This window comes from Nycticebus coucang, chromosome 24 (genome assembly GCF_027406575.1).
Source record: "Nycticebus coucang isolate mNycCou1 chromosome 24, mNycCou1.pri, whole genome shotgun sequence".
Lineage (NCBI taxonomy): Eukaryota > Metazoa > Chordata > Mammalia > Primates > Lorisidae > Nycticebus > Nycticebus coucang.
Genome location: NC_069803.1, coordinates 2,151,038 through 2,172,944, shown reverse-complemented (window position 1 = coordinate 2,172,944; position 21,907 = coordinate 2,151,038). Strand labels below are relative to the sequence as shown.

Here is a 21,907-nt window from a genome sequence, read left to right as displayed (position 1 = left end):
TAGCCAAAGTTTTATCAATTTTATTGATCTTTAAAAAAAAAAAACAACTGAAATATTTCTTAACTCAGTCACACTAGTTCCACAGGTCTTAACAGACCTGGGGCAGGACCTTGACATTCATGGACCTTCAGTCTCCTAAAATTAGTTAACCAGCCCTTTACCAAAGAGCTGGGACTAGTGATTGTGGCTTTCCCCCTACAGATTTACAAAGGTCCCTTTCAGATCTACAGCCAGAGACTCTGAGGACCTGATTGGTATGATACAGCTAGCTGGTTCTGTTTTATATTTAGCCAGCTCTATCCAGTCCTACTGAGTTGGGGAATTAGGAAATCTCATCTGGGAGGAGATACAAGCAATTGATACACCCTGCCCCACTGCAGCGACAATTGCAGGAGGAGAATCAGTCCCTTCCACTTGAGCACAAACATGGCTCAACCTTGGAGGGTCCCTGGGTAGATAGCCCAGATCAAGAGTTCCAAACCAATTATCTCAGGCAGCACAATCACTGCTCAACTGAAAGAGTCAAACAGTGTCCAGCAACTTGATGGTAGGGATCCACAGGCTGCTCCCTTCCGGAAACCCAAGAGGCTGAAGTTTGGCTCCCTCTGGTGCTCAATGGGTTCATGAAGGCCCACCCAGCCAAAGAATCAGTCAAGGCGGATTGTCACCTCCTTTTCTGCTTTATGCGGCAGCCTTGCCCCACCATTGGTAACCTCGCAGGGCTGAGGCTCGGTTCCTTTCAGTGAGCAAAGGCGCCAGGGATATGTACCTGCCAGAGTCAAAGGGGAGTCAGTGCCTCCTCCCATGCCACTCTTAGCCTCCAGGGCAACCTTGTGGAGCTGATCTTGGTTCCCTCCAGTGCACCACTGTCATCCTGGGGTGTGATCACCACTGCCAGTGGGTAGGTACCCCTACAGTGCTTATTTCTCTCTCACAGAGTCTGTGCCTCTGTCCCATTTGTGCCATTACCAGCAACCTCAAGGTTGAGGTCTGGCTCCTTGCACTGGTCAAGGGAAACGGGAAGTGTTTTTCGAAATCTAACCTGGGGAGTAAGTCCTGCCACCATGGCCACAATGTGCTGTTGTGGGTCATGCTACTCCCTCTCTGCTTAACTCCCTCTGTCTGCTTTTGCCAACTACCACTCAAATCACTGTTTTCAGCACAGTCATGCAGCAGCCCACCATGCCCACCCCTCTCAAGGAGTTGCCAGATACTCTGGGCTATGAAGGGAACAGGCTTTCAGACCACCAGGAGAAGGGGAAGGGGGTGGACTGAGAGTTCAGAATTGTGGGTAAAATATTTGTTCTGTTTTATGCCAGGCAAGAGAAGGAGTGGACTGAGAGTTCGGAATTGTGGGTAAAATATTTGTTCAGTTTTATGCCAGGCAAGAGAATGCCTGGGCTCACGGGTAGGACCGCTCTGGAGAAGGTGTCCTGGTATTTAGTAGCTCTCTCCTGTGGGGTTAAATTGTCAGTCTTCTGAACACTGATAGCTTGTAGAGAGCACACAGCAAGCAACTCTCTCTGGGGAGGGGGTCTCTCATCCTCTTGGCAATAGGTTTGTACCTGTAGTTTGCTTCCTTGGAGTTGCAGCTTGCCTCAGCAGGGGTGATGTGCACTCTTCAATCTGTTTAATTAGCTCAGCTTCTGACCTTCAGCTTTCTTTTTTTTTTTTTTTTGTAGAGACAGAGTCTCACTTTATGGACCTTGGTAAAGTGCTGTGGCATCACAGCTCACAGCAACCACAAACACTTGGGCTTAAGCGATTCTCTTGCCTCAGCCTCCCGAGTAGCTGGGACTACAGGCGCCCGCCACAATGCCCAGCTATTTTTTGGTTGCAGTTCAGCCAGGGCCGGGTTTAGAACCCGCCACCCTCGGTATATGGGGCCAGTGCCTTACCGATTGAGCCACAGGCGCTGCCCACCTTCAGCTTTCTTGAGAACATTCTACCCTTTACCTCTCCTTTTGGATGGGAGCCTCTGTTGAAAGCTGGCTCCAGTTGGCCATCTTAGCACCTCCCCATCCCCAAAATCTTCAACAAAACACTAGCAAACCAAAGTAAACAGCTCATAAATTGATAACTCCCATAATCAAACGAGTTATATCCTAAAAATGCAGTAATAGCTGTTATATTTTTCAGATCATAAAGTTTAGATTATACTTTTTATTTCCCTTTTTTTTCTTTTACACTGCTGAGTATCTATTGTGCCGATCTATGCAGTTCTGAGTATTTCATGTTGGGCAGGACTAGTAGTGACAAATCCCCTTAGCATTTTCTTGTCTGGAAAAGTATTTATATATCATTTATGAAATTTTCTTTTGTAGGATACAAGATTTATGGCTGATAGTTGTTCTGTTTAAGAAGATGTAAGATGGCTCCTTAATCCCTTCTGGCTTATAAGGTCTCTGCAAGATTTCTTCAATTAGCCTGATGGTTTTGTCTTTGTATGTTAGTTGTTGCTTTCATCCTGCTACCTGTAGAGTTTTCTCCTTCATTGTGACTTTGGCCAAGTCTATGACTGTGTGTCTTGGAGATAGCTCGTTTGCTAGATCTTCCTGGTGTTTGAAGACACATCTTGTACATGTATCTTGATGTCTGATTTCCCATGATACCAAGGAGTTTTTCTTGGAATTCTAAAAGGAATTCTATGTATACACACATATAGGGTTTGGCCACTGATGTCTGGGGCTCTCTCTTTATTACTTCTACAACTAGACATTTGACACAGACCTGCAACAGTCCATGCTCTGTCCACACCTCTTGAGAAAATGTCTAAGAATCTGGACTCCATGGGGGACAGGCTTCCAGACCTTGGGGTGAGAGTGGAGGGGAGTGCTGTGAGTTCAGAATTGCAGGTGGAGAATATATACATTTTTATATAGTTTTATGCCTGGCAGAAGAGTGCCATGGTACCCTAGTAGGGGAAGGAGGTCCAGGTTTAGAGGGCCTCTCCCATGGGATAAGAGGGGAAGATGCTTGAAGTCTGCTCACTTGTTTATAGAAAGTATACTGCAAGGAGTTCCTTTGCCGGAGGGGACTCCCTTCTGTTTGGCAATGGATTTTATACCTATTGTTTGTATCGTTGGGATTGCAGCTCACCTCAGCAGGGTGATGTGCATTCTTCAATCTTCTCTCTTGGCTCCGCTTCTCATGGGGGAGGGGACTCCCTTGGCGATGGATTTTGTACCTTTGTTTGTTTCCTTGGGGTCGCAGCTCGCCTCAACAGGGTTGATGTGTGTTCTTCAACCTTCTCCCTTGACTTAGCTCCAAACCATCAGCTTACTTGCTAAACTTGTGTCCTTTAACTCTCCTTCTGGAAGGGAGCCTCTGTGGAAAGCTGACTCCTGTTGGCCATCTTGGCTACACTCCCCACCACTGAATTTTATTTCTGACATTTTATCACTTTACTTTTTGTAGGGATTTATGGCTGTGGATTTATTTTGATCCTTTGGGAGTGTTGAATTAGCTCTCCCCCCCATATTATCAGACATTTTTTACTTGTTTATTCTCATTCAAAACCTCTTCTTTCAGGTTTGATAGGTTTGCAGTGGAACTGTTCTCCTTTGCCGGAAGTTGCCTACTTTGTATGAAGGAAGAGAGGTCCTTAAGAATGCTTTTTTGTCTTATTCATGATTATTTACCTAGTGGGAGAGGTATTGGTCACTGAAAGCCTGTCACACAGATGTTCTTCTTGTTGTCGCAATCCCCTGTGATTGTTACAACCTGAGCAGATGCTGAAGGATATTCGTTTTGGTTGGTGCATTGGCTCCTAGGCTGGTGTTGGAAGCTTAGACAGGGTAATGGGTGAGTTCCCCTCCACTGAGATGATGACTGCAGTAGATTGCTCTTCCCGAATCTCCCCATGGTGGTGAAATTGGCTGTTTGGTTAGGCTATTTATGTGATGGGCACAGGCATCAGGGCTAGATGTTTGCTTCATCTATGTCAAGGTATACTAGTGATAAACAGTGGTGAGCATCTTGTGTTAAAGGGTCTGTGGTGGAGATGCACACTGCAAGCATTGCATAGCACAGTGCTGTGGGGGCATGGTCCATTAGCCAGTGCACATGATCCATTAGCCAGTGCACAAGCTCAGGGTACTTGTTATGCTGCTTGGTGCTCAGGGCTGCAGGGGTGTGGCCTGCAGGCATGTGGCCTGCTGGCTGGATAGCACATGAAACCAAGGGGAATGACCCACTTCACTATGTGTGGGTATGCAGATATGTGACTCTCTGCAGGGTGTGCGAGACTTCAGGGGTGTGGTCCACCCATTGGTGCACCAGGCTAGGCATCATGGCCTCACATTCAGAGTTCAGGTTCATGGAAGTGTGGAGCTTCACATGTGTGCAGGGTTAGGGACTTGTTCCTTTGTTTGGTGTGCAGAACTGTGGAGGCATGGACCTTGATACAGCAGGGCTCAGGGGCTTGCTTGCACTGGTTGTGATACAGGGCCATGAGGGTTTGGCCACTGATGTCTGGGGCCCTCTCTTTATACAGATTCCATAGAGTCTGCTACCATGGGACCCCTTGAGCTCTACTCAAGTTCTCTGTTGGGGATGGCATCTAGCACCCAGTAATAGGTGTGAAAGTGCATTTGTTCTCTCTGCTCCTTGTTCAGGTTGGTAAGAGCCAAAGTGGGGGAGCTACGGCAAAGATAATCCCTGTGTAGACCAGGAGCTTCAGACATGAGAACACAGGGTGGCATCAGCTACAGTAAATTGGGAACTAAGACCAGCAGGTCCCTGTTGAGCTTGCTGTCCAAGGTAACTTTACTATATAGTCTCTAAACAGTTCCCCAAACACCACAGAGGCCTGTAGTGGTGGCAGGAGGACCTCCCACAGCTGGAGTGAGAGTGTTAATGTGGGTAGTGTGGGACCCTTGGGCTCTCTCCTTTATCTCTTTCCCACATGCAGGTGTCTCCCCGAGGTACCTTCTAGTCTTAGTGAGTGGTGCTCCCTGTCCCGGTCTTTCTTACTTTGAGTTTCTCCCATCAGTTCTCTGATTATCTACAGTGTTATTTGTAAGAGAGTTCAATCTGTAGGAGAGCATCTACTTGCAGTTCTCCATATCCTAACAGAGAGTGTGTGTGAGAGCTGCTTCTAATCCTTCATCTTGTCCCCTTTCTCCTTAGTGGAGAATGCCTAAGTTGAAATCCTTCAATAGCAGTTATTAATCATGCTACCTTGAGAAAATTATTTTACTTTTCATCTTTTAAGTTTTTTTTTATTAAGTCATTTGTACATAGATCATAAATACATTTATGCCATTATGGGATTCAGATTCAATGTGTTGATTATTTGTACAAATTGGAGTGCTTACATCCTAATCAACATAGCTTTCACCTCATTTACCCAATTACAGAAATAAGACATTTGTGTTTTACATCTGATAGATCCAACTTGTACTTGCAATGTGCTCCATAGGTTTGGTCCCCCTACTACCCCCTCTATCAACCCTCCCTCTATCAATCCACGCCCCTCCCCTGCCCTCTTCCTCCCCTTCCCTCCTTCAACCTAGGCTAAAGTTGTGTTTCATTTTTCATATGCAAGTGTGAGTGATTATAAATTGGTTTCACAGTAGTACTGAGTACAGAAGGTATTTTTTCCCATTCCTGAGATACGTTACTAAGAAAAATATTTTCCAGCTCCATCCATGTAAACATAAAAGAGGGAAAGTCTCCATTTTTTAATGCTGCATAGTATTCCATGGTATACATATACCACAATTTATTAATACATTCATGTGTCGATGGGCACTTGGGCTTCCTCCATGACATGGCAATGATGAATTGAGCTGCAGAGAACAATCTCGTGCAAATATCTTTATTGCCAAATGATTTTTGGTCCTTTGGATATACACCTAGAAGAGGAATTGCAGATCAAACAGCAGGTCTATGTTTAGATCCCTGAGTGTTCTCCAAACTTCCTTCCAAAAGGAATGTACTAGTTTGTGTTCCCACCAGCATTGTGGACATGTTCCCTTTTCTCCACATCCACACAAACATCTGTAGTTTTGGGATTTTGTGATGTGGACTACTCTTAGTGGAATTAGATGGTATTTCAAAGTAGTTTTGGTTTGCATTTTTCTTATGATTAAAGATGATGAGCATTTTTTCATGTGTCTGTAGACCATGTGCCTGTCTTCTTCAGAGAAGCTTCTGTTCATGTCTCTTGCCCACAATGAAATGTGATCACTTGTTTTTTTCTTAGTAATAAGTTTGATTCTCTGTGGATTCTGGTTATTAGACCTTTGTTGGAAATATAACTTGCAAAAATCCTCTCCCATTCTGAGGGCTGTCTATTTGCTTTACTTAGTGTGTTCTTGGTGGTGCAGAAGCTTTTTAATTTAATCAGATCCCATTAATGTATTTTTGATGTTGCTTCAATTGCCTGGGGTGTCCTCCTCATAAAGTATTCTCCCAGGCCATTTTTTTCAACTGTTTGCCCTACACTCACTCTAAGAATATTTATAGTTTCATGTCTTAAGTTTAAGTCCTTTAACCAGTGAGAGTCGATTTTTGTTAGAGGAGCAAGATGTGTGTTCAGTTTCAGTCTTCTACAGGTCGCCAGCCAATTCACCCAGCACCATTTATTGAATAGGGAATATTTCCCCCAATTTATATTTTTAATAGGCTTATCAAAGATCAAATGATGGTAAGTGTCTGGGTTCACCTCTTGGTCTTCAATTCTGTTCCATAAATCTACCTCTATTTTTGTGCCAGTACCATGCTGTTTTTATCACTATAGATTTATAGTATAGTCTGAAGTCTAGAAGTGTGATTCCTCCTGATTTGTTTTCATTTCTGAGTAATGTCTTGGCTAATTGAGGTTTTTTATGTTTCTGTATAAATGAAGTACTAATTTTTCCAGGTCTTTAAAGTATGACAAAGGTGCTTTAATAGGGATCGCATTTAATTTGTAAATTGCTTTAGGTAGTATGGACATTGTAACAATGTTGATTCTTCTGAGCCATGAGCATGGTATATTTTTCCATTTGTTAACATCTTCAGCTATTTCTTTTCTCAGAGTTTCATAGTTCTCTTTATAGAAATCTTTCACGTCCTTAGTTAGATAGACTTGCAAATATTTCATCTTCTTTGGCACTATTGTAAGGGGAACAGAGTCTTTGACTGTTTTTTCCCCTTGACTATTGGTAGTATATATAAAGGCTACAGATTTATGAGTGTTAATTTTGTATCCTGAGACATTACTATATTTTTTGATCACTTCTGGGAGTTTTGTAGTTGATTCCCTGGGGTTTTCCAGATATATAATCATATTGTCTGCAAAGAGTGACAGTTTGATCTCCTTTGGTCCTAGTTGGATCCCCTTGATTGCCTTCTCTTGCCTGATTGTGGTGGCTAAGACTTCCATTACAATGTTAAAAAGCACTGGAGACAGTGGGCATCCTTGGCCTCGTTCCTGATCTGAGTGGAAATGATTTTAATTTTACTCCATTCAATACGATATTGGCTGTGGTTTGCTGTAGATGGCCTCTATCAGTTTAAGAAATGCTTCTTCTATACCTATTTTCTTAAGCGTTCTGACCAAGAAAGGATGCTGGATATTGTCAAAAGCTTTTTCTGCACCAATTGAGAGAATTATTTGGTGTTTGTTTTTTAATTTGTTTATGTGATATTTTATATTTATGGAATTATGTATATTGAACCATCCTTGGACCCTGGAATGAAACCCACCTGGTCATGATGTATTATTTGTTTGATGTGTTGTTGGATTCTGTTTGCTAAGATCTTATTGAAATATCTTTGCATCAATATTCATTAGCGATATTGGTCTATGATTTTCTTTTCTTGTTGGGTCTTTTACCTGGTTTGGGTATCAGGGTGATATTTGCTTCATAGAATGTGTTGGAAAGTGTTCCTTCTTTTTCTATGTTTTGGAAAATATTAAGTAACATAGGTACTAATTCCTCTTTAAAAGTTTGGTAGAATTCTGATGTGAAGCCATCTGGTCCTGAGCTTTTGTTTTTGGGGAGATTTCTTATAGCTGATGCTATTTCAGAACTTGTTATAGGCTTGTTCAACATTTCTACATCTTTCTGGGTAAGTCTAGGAGGGTGGCATGTTTCCAATTATTGATGTATTTCCAACAGATTTTCATACTTCTGAAAGTAGAGTTTTACGTAGCATTCATTAAGGATTCTTTGAATTTCTGAGGAGTCTGTTGCTATTTGGCCTTAATCATTTCTGATGGATGAAATTAGGGATTTTACTCTTCTATTTCTGGTTAGGTTAGCCAAAGGTTTATCTATTTTATTGACCTTTTTAAAAAACCAACTCTTTGGTTGATCTGTTGTATGATTCATTTGTTTTCAATTTCATTTAGTTCTGCTCTAATTTTAGTTATTTGTTTTTTTCTGTTGGGTTTAGGGTTGGAAAGTTCTTCCTTTTTCCGTTGCTTGAGATGTCCCATTTAGTTATTGACTTCCTCTCTTTCCATTCTCTTGAGGAAGGCTTGCAACGCTGTAAATTTTCCTCTTAAGACTGCCTTTGTGGTATCCCAGAGGTTCTGATAGTTCATTTCTTCATTATTGTTTTGTTCCAAAAATTTGGTAAGTTCCTTCTTAATCTTGTCTGTGACCCAGCTATCATTCAGCATGAGGTTATTCGGTTTCATGTTTTTATATGCGTGTGCAGATTCCTGCTGTTACTGAGTCCAACTTTTATTGCATGATGGTCCAAGAAATACAAGGAATTATTTCTATTTTTAAAAATTTTCTGAGGTTAGACTTGTGTCCTAAGATGTAATCAATTTTGGAGGATGATCCATGGGCTGATGAGAAGAATGTTTATTCAGTTTTGTTAGGATGAAATGTTCTGTAGATGTCTGTTAGATGCAAATGTTGAATGGTTAAGTTTATTTCTAAAATGTTTTTGCTTAGCTTCATATTGGAGGATCTATCCAACACTGCCAAAGGAGTGTTAAAGTCTCTTGACTATTATGGTGCTGGGAAAAATCAAGTTGCTCATGTCAGAGTTTTTCTTATAAATTGATGCACATTCTGGTTGAGTGCATAAATGTCGATAATGAATATCTCATCATGTTGAGTGTTGCCTTTAACAAGTAAGAAGTGACGTCATTATCTTTCCTTATTTTAATTGGTTTAAAGCCCATTGTATCTGTGAATAAAATTTCAACACTTGCTTTTTGTGATTTTCATTTGCCTGAATTATAGATGACCGTCCCTTCACCCTAAGTCTATGTTTATCTTTTAAGGTAAGGTGAGATTCTTGAATGCAAAAGATGTCTGGCCTGAGTTTTTGTATCCAGTCAGCCAACCTGTATCTCTTTAGAGGGCAATTTAAGCCATTCACATTAATTGGGAGTAATGATAAGGCAGATAGAGTTTTTGGTATGGAGTTTTTCCAAACTCCAGTGAACATTTTTAATCCTTTTGCCACTGTAGAAGTTGGAATTTGATCAAAAGTTTCTGGGTGAGTTTACTTTGGTGGTGGAGGATGGGTCTGAGAATATCCTGGAGAGCTGGTTTAGTTATGGCAAATTTCTTCAACATGTGAATGTCATTAAAGTGTTTAATTTCTCCATTATAGATGAAACTCAGTTTAGCTGGATAAAGGATCCTGGGTTGAAAGTTATTTTGTTTAAGGAGATGGAGGGTTGATGACCACCTTCTTCTGGCTTGAAAGTTTTCAGCAGAGATATCTGCAGTCGTTTAGGGTTCTTCCCCTTGCAGGTTATGGTTTTCTTGTGTCTTACAGCTTACAGAATCTTCTCTTTCATATTAAATTTGGTGAAGTTAATTATAATGTGTCTATGAGAATTTTTATTTGGGTTGAGTCATGACAGTGTTCTGAAACTTTCTTCTATCTGAATTTCAGAATCTCTTATGTCTGGAAAATTCTCTTTGATTATTTCATGAAGTAAAGCATCTGTATCTTTTGCAGCAACCTCATCACCTTCAGGTATTCCTATAAGGTGAATATTAGATCTCTTCAAATTATCCAAGAGCTCTTTGAGAGAATTATCTGTTTTTCCTCTTCACTTTTTTTCCTCTTTGAGCATTTGGGAGCGTTCAATAGCTTTGTCTTCAATTTCAGAGTTCCTTTCTTCTGCCTGCTCCATTCTGTTATGGAGGGATTCTAATACAAATTCTTGTATTTTTCAGATATTTGAGGCCTGCAAATTCTTGTTTCAATGTGTCAAAATCTTTGCTCATTTTTTCTTTGAATTTATTGAATTCTTGAGACATCCTTTGAAGTACTGCTTTGAATTCCAATTCCATCTTTTCCTCCATTCTGTTGATCTTATTTGCTATCCAAATTCTGAACTTGATTTCTGACATCTTAGCCATTTGTTTATGAATGAGATCTTGTGCTGTGTCTGCTTTATCTTTTCTTGAGGGTGTTGATCTACTCTGATTATTCATGTTGCCAGAGTTTTTCCGCTGATTCCACCTCATGATTATTTTTCACTGTTGGCTAGGTGTCAGGTAAGGTGAAATTGGACTGGGAGTTTCTGGAGTTGTGGTTAACCAGCCCTTTGTTAGGGATCTGGGACTGATGACTGCATCTTTTTTCCCTTTAGCTTTGCAAAGGATCCGTACAGTATTACAGTCTGAGGCTGAGGAAACCTTCTTGGTGTGGTGGGGTTAGGTGGCTCTGTCTTGTATTCATCTGGTTCTTGTCCTATCCTGGTGGATCAGTGACTCTGGCGAAGTCTTAGCTGTGGAGAAATGCAAGCAACTAAGACAACCCCCCCACCATGGACAGGAAATGGAAGAGGAAAATCAACACTTCTTGTTACTACACAACCAGGGTACCACCTAAGAGGGTCTTTGGGTGATTGGCCCAGGTTAGGGGTTCCGAACCAATTGACTCCATCATTATGAACTCTCAAGTGGGAGAGTTTGAAAGGTCTCCAGCAACTAGATGGCAAAGGTCTATTGGCTGCTCAGATTTTATTCGCTCTGGTGCTCTATGGAGTCAGAGAGGCCTGCCCGGTAGCAGAGTTGGAAAGGGGGCTGAATCTCTTTCTCCACTTTGCTCTTTTTTCATGCCTAGTCACTGGTGACCCCACAGGGCTGTGGTCCTGCTCCCTCCAATAAGCAGATATGCCAGGGCATGGTGTCTGTCAGAGTCAAAGGAAGGTCAATGCCTCCGTGGCCTGGCCACTGCCCTCTGCTACCAGCCGGCTGGGGGAGCTGAGGCCTGCCTGCCTCCAGTGCTCAATAGCCACTGGTGAGTGTTCCACTTGGACTCAGCCTAATCCTGAGGGTACCAAGTCAGGAAATGCTTTTCTTCCTCAGCTAGTGCCCCTTTCCCCTGCCACTCTGCAGCACTGGTATCCCTATAGATGTGTTCTGGTTTCCTCTGGCAGTCCTCAGAGTTCGGGAGGTGTCTTTCCAAAATTAGACCCTGGCGGGATCACTGTATTGTTGCTGGATCTTTGCTAAGTGACCCTGCGCAGCTCCCCTGCCACTGCCAAAGCCAGGGAGTTCTGGCTGGAGGAGCAGCTCTGAGAGCATGGGGCACACGGATCCAGCAGCAGGGTTGGGGACACTGCACACAATTCTGGCAGTATCTGCACCAGGTGGCTTCGGCAAGGAGAGCACTTGGCTCATGATTCTGGCTGGGCAGGGGCGTGGCATGGAGGCAGGGTGGGTGCGGGGCACAGGACTCTGTAGCAGTCTCTGGCAGGGCAGGCTGGCACGGAGGCAGGGAGGTTGTCAGGTGCAGGGCATAGGACACTCTGCTCTAGCAGTCTCTGGCCCCAAGTGGCACAGCGGCAGGGAGGGTGCTGGGGTCAGGGCATGGGACATGTGGCTCTAGCAGTCTCTGGCCATGAGGGCTCAGTGCAGAGGCGGGGAGGGTGTTGGGGGCAAGGCATGGTAGGTGTGGCTCTAGCAGTCTCTGGCTGGGTGGGGGTGTGGCAGGGAGGAAGGGAGGAGCCTGGGGCAGGGTGCAGGTCCTGCGGCTCTAGCAGACTCTGGCTTGGGGGGGGTGGGGTGCTTGGTCCAGCAGACTGGGTGGGGGAGGCGCTGCTCATGAGCCTCCTCCCACAGTCTCTGCAGGGGTTAGGCTTCTGGTTTATCAGGTGAGGGGGGAAGGGTGGACTGAAAGTTCAGAATGGCAGGGAAAAAGGTAGTTCAATTTTTCTGCCTGGTAAGAGAGTGTTTAGAGTCACAACCGGTCCCTCTGGGGAAGTAGTCCCCACTTCCTACAGCTCTCACCCGTGGGGTGAGACAAGAGGTCCTCAGTTCACCACTGGCCTGTAGAAAACCTATAGGAGCAAACAAAAAGAAAAAGGAAAAAACAAACAAACAAACAAAAAACCCAAACACAGCTTTCTTGGGGCAGGGGACAGACACTTTTCCTTTGGGATGAATTTTGTACCTGAAGTTTGCTGTCTTGGAGTTGCAGCTTGCCTCAGCAGAGGTGACTTGCAGTTACTACACTTCCCTCTCAGCTCAGCTCCCAATCTTCATCTTAATTGGGTACTTTCTGGATGTTATCCTTCCTTCTGGACAGGAGCTTCTGTTGGAGGCTGCTTCCAGTCGGCCATCTTGCCCCCTCCCCTTTCATTTTTTTTAATGGGAATAAAAATTTTAATAATATCTGCTTCACTGTTTTTTTTTTTTTTGAGAATTAAGTGGATTAATAGCACTGAGAATAGTGCTATTATTATATGAATTTATATGGGCCATTACTTAAAGCTGAAGTAATGTTTGTGAAGTGATAGTTATTCTTTTTTTTTTTTTTTTTTTTTTTTAATTTTTTTATTAAATCATAAGTGTATACAATGATATGATTATGGGGCATCATACACTCACTTCATAAACCATTTGACACATTTTTATCCCAGTGGTTAACATAGCCTTTCCGGCGTTGTCTCAGTTACTGTGCCAAAACATTTATATTCTACATTTACCAAGTTTCGCAAATACCCCTGTAATATGTGATAGTTATTCTTATGATAAACTGCTGAACTTTTCTAGATGGGAGTGATAAATTTTAATCTTTAACATTAAAAATATTTGTCACTATAATTCAACAAATTGTTTTTGATCAAATGTTGGATGAAAGCCTTTGGTAACCTTAAATAAAGGAGTCAAAATGTGGATGCATTGGATATGTTTCAGAAATAAAAAGTAATTAACCAATTAAAACTAACACTTAATATTAGTGAAATTATCTTCCAAATTTGAAACAATTAAGGACACATGGAAAGATTATACCTCAATTTGCTTCAACTAGGGTTTTGTGAGATAGAGACTTATATTATTAGCAGAAATGCTCACATGTAAGTTATTCATTAAAATTGATTATAAATTTATACTTATTTATTTAGTTATAGGGATTATCCAAGTTATGCAGGAGCAACATTTCCTGGGAAAATGTGTGTTGCCCATTATTCTGCAGGAATTGCATTGGTATGTAATTATTTAATCTTTTTTTTTTGAAAAAATTTACATATTTAAAAACATCCCATTTGTACATATGCATTTTATTGCTTACATTTATTTTTACACTTAGAAATGACCTTTGTTTTCCATTACTATTAGTTTTGAGGTACAGAGAAGGAAGAATGGTTTGTAGAAAAAGTGTCTTGTTACAATTCACTATGTTTGGGAGTGAAATGGTGAATAAAATTTTCATAATACATAGGCATTGTTTTGATATATAGAATAGTGCATCATTTGTAATGAATATTTATGCCCCCAAAGGTCATATGCTTATAAACAAAGTTGAGGAAATATGTTTATGGATAAAATAGCTTCCAAAACAAGACAAATAAAAACTGTAATTGAAATCATTTAAAGTGTTTAAAATTTCTGACAGTATTTAAAAGAAAATTTTATGTGTATTTTAACTACTTGTATTATTTATGAATGTGTTTTATATATATGAAAATCATTGGTAACATTAAATTCATCTTTGAAAGGCAATGTAGCTCTTTGAGATATTTTTTCATCCTACTAATTTTTTTTTTAAGACACAGTTTCACTCTGTTGTGTAAGCTAGAGTGCTGTGGCATCAGCATAACTCACAGCAACCTCAAACTCTTAGGCTCAAGTGATACTCCTGCCTAGCTCCCCAAGTAGCTGGTACTACAGGCACCTACACAACACCTGGCTGATTTTTCTATTTTTAGTAGAGATAGGGTCTCTCTTTTACTCAGGCTGGTTTCAAACTCCTGGCTCAAGTGATCCACCAGCCTTGGCCTTCCAGAGTGCTAGGTTTATAGGTGTTAGCAACTGTGCTTGGCCTCATCCTATTAACTAAAAAAAAAGTTTAAGTATTTTTAAAAATATTAAAGTAGTTTGTGTTAATCATGTCAAATTTGTTAAGTACCTTTAGCAACATTTAAGAAAATTCATATAATCTAGCATCTTTCCACCTAGGTGGAGATAACCACTATTAACGGTTTGATAGATATATATCTTCTTTTTGTAAAGACTTTAAAAATATTTGAAACTTTTATCTACTTGTACAGTGACCCTTTGTCTGCCTGTCTGTCAGTGTCATAAAGAACTTACAATGGGACGATTCCAATTTAATGGGACCATGATTATATTCTCTGGCAAAAGCATTCTTCCCACAGATACTAGTATCCAAATGCACTGTACTTAGGGTCCCCCCAAACAGAAAATAAAAACTCATTCATTAGGTTATTTTATTTGATAGCGAGAGGAGTCATTTCCATCATCACCCCATTCTAATCTCAGACTCATGCCTAATGGCTTTTGGGGAAATGGCATCAAGTTTAGGCTACAGCTTTAGGGTATTTTTAAAATCATTAATGATATCATTAAATGATTAAATGATATCATTAATCTTAAAACCAGTCATAACACCATTCTATTAAGCTAACTGCTTCTTGACATGCAATAAGTGAATCCTGTAGTAATGAACAAATTTTCATAAATGCTGTGCCACAAGAGGGGACTCTGGTCAGAAGTGATAGAGTGGTGGTGTAGAAGCCATCTGTAAGCACATAATTGTGGTGCTAGTAGAAACACTGCAGATGGGCAAAGAAAATAACCCATAGTTTAACTGCAGTGGACCACTTATTTATTCAAGAGGTGATGAACTGTCCTCACATCTTCCAGGTATACTGTGGTGGGTGCTCACATTTGGCAGGGTGTGCCGAAAGCCAGGTCAGTTTCAGTAAGAAGAGATTATGAGCTCATGTAAAACTTCCCTCTGCAGCCACTTTAAAAAATTAAAGACACTTTGGTGTGGCGCCTGTGGCTCAAAGGAGTAGGGCACCATATACCAGAGGTGGTGGGTTCAAACCCATCCCTGGCCAAAAAAAAAAAAAAACCAAAAAAAAACAAAAAACAAAACTGCAAAAAAAAAAAAAAATTAAGGACACTTTAATTCATTGGTGTTTTGAGTAAGCACTGAGGTGTTCAGGAAAAATGAATGTGACTAACATTGACTTGAGTGGATTTTGCCTACCTGATTTTTGAGACTCTACAGTGGATATTGTAGGACAGGATATGAATATTTTCAGTCTATTTATTCAGAGAGGTTTATACATGCATCTTTTCCTTAGTCTTTCTTGTAACCAACAAATCTGGCTGGTCCAGATTTCTGACCAGCCAACCAACCCTCCCATTACCAACTTCCTGTGAATCTGTACCTCAGGCCATCTCTTTTAGCAAAGTGAACAACCAGAGGTGCTGCCTGGACTTATGCCCCGTTGGCATTTTCAATAAGGCTATAATACCCACTTTTCTGGCTACTGCTATTAAGTCTTGCCAATCCAATCAAAGACCAAGTCCACGCTTTTTCCTCCTCTTTTAACAACGAGTGTCTGATGAGTGTCACAAAGAAACAATTGAGTTGTGGGAGAGGCAGCAAAAGGAACACATTGATTTCCATGGGAGTGAGAGAAACTTGCTTGTGCAGTTTGCTTTTTCTTTCTAGAACTGCTCTATTTAGTGTTACTGTGAGCATTCCACTTTATAGTTTGTGGATGAAATAATATCTACTTTATGACAAGACATTTAAGTCAAGGCTACTTTGTTTCTTATTGTCAGGCTTTCAATCTTCACTGGGACAAGTATCGATCCAGGAGCTGCTTATGCAATATCTGGTAAATGATGCAGAGGGGTAGGTCCAAATGTGGCATATGTTGCCAATACTGTCTAAGTATGGCCATCAAACATAGGTCCTCTTTTTTGTAGTGGGCTTAGTAAAGTACGTAAACTTGTCTGATTTTAGAGGGGATACCCCAATATGTCTCAGACTGCTGTATCCCCAGGAACTTAGCCACTATGGTAACCTACTGAAGTGATGGAGAATTTATCTTCTACTCTCTAGCATATACTTATTTTACTAAAACGTTTGTGATACTTGCCAGTAGACTACAAGTAGACTACACTAAGTCTAATAAGCACACTGTGGCCAAGATAATGGAGTTGGTATAATATTTTATGGGCTGTATAGCCAATAATGGTCTCGCTGGTCTATATTATCACAGAGAACAGAAGAGGACAGTTGACATAGTCATGAGGCAAGATATAGCAATGATACACTCATCTCCTATCATTAATCTCTTGTTGAAGGAAAACTGGTCTTTGATTTTTTTTTTGGATTGTTTTTGCTGCTTATGTATAAAAAAGGGAATTTCTAGGCCATTTGCTACACATCAGTTGCAAAAGGCCGTGGTGATTTACCTTTTATCTTTACATAGTGGTAAGTGAATCACCAATGTGATTGCCATCACTACTGAATTGAGTTTGCAATAATTTATAGTCATTCTACATCTTTTTAAAATTAAATCATAGCTATGTACATTAATGAATTTATGGGGTACAATGTGCTGTTTTTATATACAATTTGAAATACTTATATCAAACTGGTTAATGTAGCTTTCATCACACTTTCTTAATTATTATGTTAAGACATTCATAACATTCTCCATCTTTTGTTTTTTTGCATCAGGCAAACAAGTTAAATGATGATATGCATCATTACTTCTACAACTAGACATTTGTTGTAGGAGTAGCCAATCAGGATTGGCTCCTCCTGATTTGTTTTATACCACAATTTCTTAATCCATTCATGAGTTGATGGGCACTTGGGCTATTTCCATGTCTTGGCAATTATGAATTGAGCTGCAATAAGCATTCTGATGCAAATATCTTTGTTGTAAAATGGTTTTTGATCATCTGGGTATATACCTAGTAGAGGAATTGCAGGATTGAAGAGTAGGTCTACTTTTAATTCCTTGAGTATTCTCCAAAATTCTTTCCAAAAACACTGTACTAGCTTGCATTCCCACCAGCAGTGTAGACATGTTCCATTCTCTCTGCATCCACACCAACATCTGTATTTTTGGGATTTTGTGATGTGGGCTATTCTTGCTGGAGTTAGATGATATCTCAAAGTGGTTTTGATTTGCATTTGTCTGACGATTAAAGATGATGAGCATTTTTTCATGTGTGTGTAGGCCATGCACTTGTCTTCTTCAGAGAAGCTTCTGTTCAAGTCTCTTACCCACAATGAAATGGGATTAATTGTTCTTTTCTAATTTATTACTTTGAGTTCTTTGTGGATTCTGGTTATCAAACCTTTGTCAGAAACATAAACTTCAAATATCTTCTCCCATTCTGAGGGCTGTCTTCTTGCTTTACTTACTGTGCAGAAGGTTTTTAGTTTCATCAGATCCCAGTAATATATTTTTGGTGTTGCTTCATAGTCAGTGTGTGGGGGGGTGGGTCCTCCTTATAAAATATTCTCCAAGGCCAATTTCTTCAAGCATTTTTCCAGCACTCTCTCCTAGTATTTTTATAGTTTAGTGTCTTAAGTTTAAATATTTTATCCAGTGAGAATAAATTTTTTTAGTGGTGAAAGGTGAGGGTCCAGTTTCAGTCTTCTACAGGTCACCAGCCAGGTCCCCAGCACCATTTGTTAAATAGGGAATCTTTCCTCCAAATAGTGCTTTTATTAAAGATCAAATGGTCATAAGTGTTTGGGTTCATCTCTTGGTTATCTATTCTGATCCTTATGTCTACCTCTCTATTTTTGTGCTGGTACCTTGCTGTTTTTGATCACTTACGTTTATAGTATAGCCTGAAGTATGGTAGCAAGATTCCTCCTGTTTTTTTTTTTTTCCTGAGTAATGTCTTGGCTATTCAAGGTTTTCTATAATTCCATATAAAATGAAATACTATTTTTTCCAGATCTTTAAAGTATGACAATGTTGCTTTAATAGCACTTGCATTAAATTTGTATATTGCTTTGGATAGTGTGGACATTTTAACAATGTTGATTCTTCCCAGCCACACTCATGATATATTTTTTCCATTTGTTAACATCTTCAGCTATTTCTTTTCTCAGAGTTTTGTGACATCTTTCACATCCATTGTTAGATAAATTCCCAGGTATTTCATCTAATGTGGCACTACTATAAAAGGAATAGAGTCCTTGACTGTATTTTTAGCTTGACTATTGGTGGTATATATAAAAACTTCTGATTTGTAAGTATTGATTTTGTATTCTGAGATGCTGCTGTATTCCTTGATCACTTCTAAGAGTTTTGTGGTTGAGCCCCTGGGGTTTGCCAAGGGTAAGGTCAGAGCATGTGTGAAGAGTGAGAGTTTTATCTCCTCTAACTGGATACCCTTGATTGCCTTCTCTTGCCTGATTGTGATGGCTCAGACTTCCCTTACTATTTTGAATAGCAGTGGAGACAAAGGGCATCCTTGTCTAGTTCTGGATATGAGTGGAATGATTTCCACATCACTCCATTCAAGATGATATTCTGTGTGGGTTTGCTGTAGGTAGCCTCTATCAGTTTAAAAGGTGACCATTCTAAGCCTATTTTCTTAAGAGTTGTGATCATGAAAGGGTGCTGGATATTATCAAAAGCTTTTGCATCAAAGCTTTTGTATGTCAGTGTATGAGAGAATCATATGGTCTTTGTTTTTTATTTTGTTTATGTGATGTATTATATTTATAGATTTACGTATGTTGAATCAACCTTATAACCCTGGGATAAACTCAACTTGGAAAATTTCCCTCTCAGGACTACCTGTGCAGTATCCCACAGATTTTGGTATTTTGCATCTTATCATTTTGTTTCATAAATTTGTTAATTTCCTTCTTAATTTCATCTTTGACCCAGCATAAGGTTATTTAGTTTCCATGAATTTGTTTGAGTATGATTCCTGTTGCTATTGAGTAAAACTTTTATTCCGTGATGATCTGAGAAAATACAAGGAATAATTTCTATTCTTTTGAATTTGCTGAGGTTAGACTTATGACCTAAGATGTGATCAATTTTGGAGGATGATCCATGGACTGATGAGAAGAATGTGTATTCAGTTTTATTAGGATGAAATGTTATGTAGGTATCTGTTAAGTCCATTTGTTCTAGAGGTGATTTTAAATCTATTATTTCTTTGTTTAGTTTCTTCTTGGATGTTCTATCCAAAAACTGCCAAAGAGGTGTAAAAATCTCCAACTAGTATAGTGCAGGAAAATATCAAATTGTTCATATCTGTTAGGGTTTGCTTTATAAATTGAGGAGCATTCTGGTAGGGTGCGTAAGTATTAATTATTAAAATCTTTTCATGTTGAGTGTTTCCCTTGACAAATATGTAGTGTCCATCCTTATCTTTCATTATCTTTGTTTGTTTAAAACCAATTGCATCTGGAAAAAAAATTTCCACCCCTGCTTTCTTTTTGATTTCTGTTTGTCTGTATTATAGATGACCATCCCTTCATCCTGAGTCTTTTTTTATCCTTTAAGGCAGTGGTTCTCAACCTGTAGGTTGTGATTCCTTTATGGGTCAAACAACCTTTCCCCTTTCACAGGGGCTGCCTAAGACAATTGGAAAACACATATTTCTGATGGTCTTAGGAACTGAGACACTGCTTCTCGTGTGTGTGGGTCACCTTAACTGTAAATACACCTTAACTGTATTTAAGGGTTATGGCATTAGGAAGGTTGAGAACAACTGCTTTAAGGTAAGATGCAACTCTTGTATTCAACAGATATCTTGCCTGAGTTTTTGTATCCTGTCAGCTAACCTGTGCCTCTTTAGAGGACAATTTTAGCCATTCACATTAATTTAATGAATTGATAAGCATGGTGGTGTTTGGATTTCATGTTTTCAAATGCCTAGTGGATATATATATATATATATATATATTTTTATTGTTGGGGATTCATTGAGGGTACAATAAGCCAGGTTACACTGATTGCAATTGTTAGGTAAAGTCCCTCTTGCAATCATGTCTTGCCCCCATAAAGTGTTCATTTCACTATTGTGGAAGTTAAGTTTTGTTCCAAACTTTCTGGGTTAGTTTACTTTGGTGTTGACCATTGTGCTGGTCATTGTGGAGGATGGGTCTGAGAATATCTTGGAGAACTGTTTTACTTATAGCAAATTTATTCACCATGTGTATGTCAGTAAAGTATTTCATTTCTCCATCACAGATGAAACTCAGTTTAGCTGAATACAGGATGGGGGAGAAAGTTGTTTTGTTTTAGGAGATTGAAGGTCTATGACCATGCTCTTGTAGCTTGAAAGGTTTCTGCTGGGACATCTATAGTCATTCTAATATTTCTCCCTTTGTAGGTAATGCTTTTCGTACACCTGACTGCTTGCAGAATTTTCTTCTTTATATTAACTTTGGCAAAGTCAAGCACAATGTGCCTAGGAGGTGCTTTATTTGGATTGAGTTTTATTGGTTTTCAGAACCTGCCTACTATCTGAATTTCTGTATCTCTTTTCATGCTTGGGAAATTCTCCTCCATAACATCTTGGAGTAGAGCACCTGTACCTTTAGGACCATCCTCTTCTCCTTCAGGAATTTTTATAAGAAGAATGTTTAATCTTTTGTAGTGGTCCCACAACTCTCTCAGGGAATGGTCAGTTTTTGCTCTCCTTCTCTCTGCCTCTTTGAGAGTTTGAGAACGTTCAAAACCTTTGTGTTTGATTTCAGAGATCCTTTCTTCTTTGTGCTCCACTCTATTACTCAAGGATTCTACTGTATTTCAGAGCTCCTGAAATAACTTTTTCATTTCCTTGAGTTCTGCTATCTCTTTTCTCATTGTGGTCAATATCCTTGGAGATTTTGTCTTGGAATTCATTGATTTTTTGAGACAACTTTTCCATAACTCTTTGGATTTCAGTTCCCGTCTTTTCCTGCATTCTATTAATTTTATTAGTTATCCATATTCTGAATTCTATTTCTGACATTTCAGCCATTTGTTTATGAATGGCATCTTCTGATGTATTTCCTTTATCATTCCTTTGGAGAATTGATCTACTCTGATTATTTATGTTGCCAGAGTTTTTTCATTGGCTCTGCTCAATGATTATTTTTCAGAGTTTGGCTAGTGAATGTGGTATGGTGAAATGGTATTGAGGGCTCCAGGAGTTGTAGTTAACCAGCCCTTTACCAATTACCTGGGACTGGTGACTGTGGCTTTTCCCCTCCTGTTTTACAAAGGTCCCTTTCAGTCCTACATCCAGAGACTCTATGGACCTGATTGGAGTGATAGGGCTACATGGCTCTGTCTTGTATTCAGCCAGCCTGTATCCAATCCTAGTGAGTCAGTGCATTTGGGCTGAAATCTCAGCTTGGGAGAGATACAACCATCTAAGACACCCCTATCCCCACCAGTGATAATTGGAAGAGGAGACCCAGCCCCTCCCACTACCACACAATCAGGGGTCAACCTTGGAGGGGCCCCGGGTGGGTTGGCGAGGTCAAGAGTTCCAAACCAATTGTCCCAGGCAGCACAATCGCTGCCAATTGGGAGAGTTCAAAAGGACTTCAGCAATCATAGAGCAGGGTTCCACTGGCAGCTCAAGTTTGGCTCTCTCCAGTGCTCAATGGAGTCAGGAAGGCCTGCCCAGGAAAAGAATTAGTCCAAGGGGGTTGGTGCCTCTTTGTCCTCCTT

The 21,907-nt window shown here is 40.1% G+C and overlaps 1 protein-coding gene across 1 annotated transcript in view; it reads left to right on the top strand.

Annotated features, from left to right (window-relative positions):
- ADAM32 (ADAM metallopeptidase domain 32) overlaps nt 1–21,907 on the top strand; it is a 380,224-nt gene that overhangs the window by 149,494 nt on the left and 208,823 nt on the right. Inside the window, exon 9 of the mRNA XM_053578831.1 lies at nt 13,328–13,409. Within this exon, the coding sequence (XP_053434806.1) occupies nt 13,328–13,409 (82 nt within the window). The remainder of the gene's footprint in view (nt 1–13,327; nt 13,410–21,907) is intronic.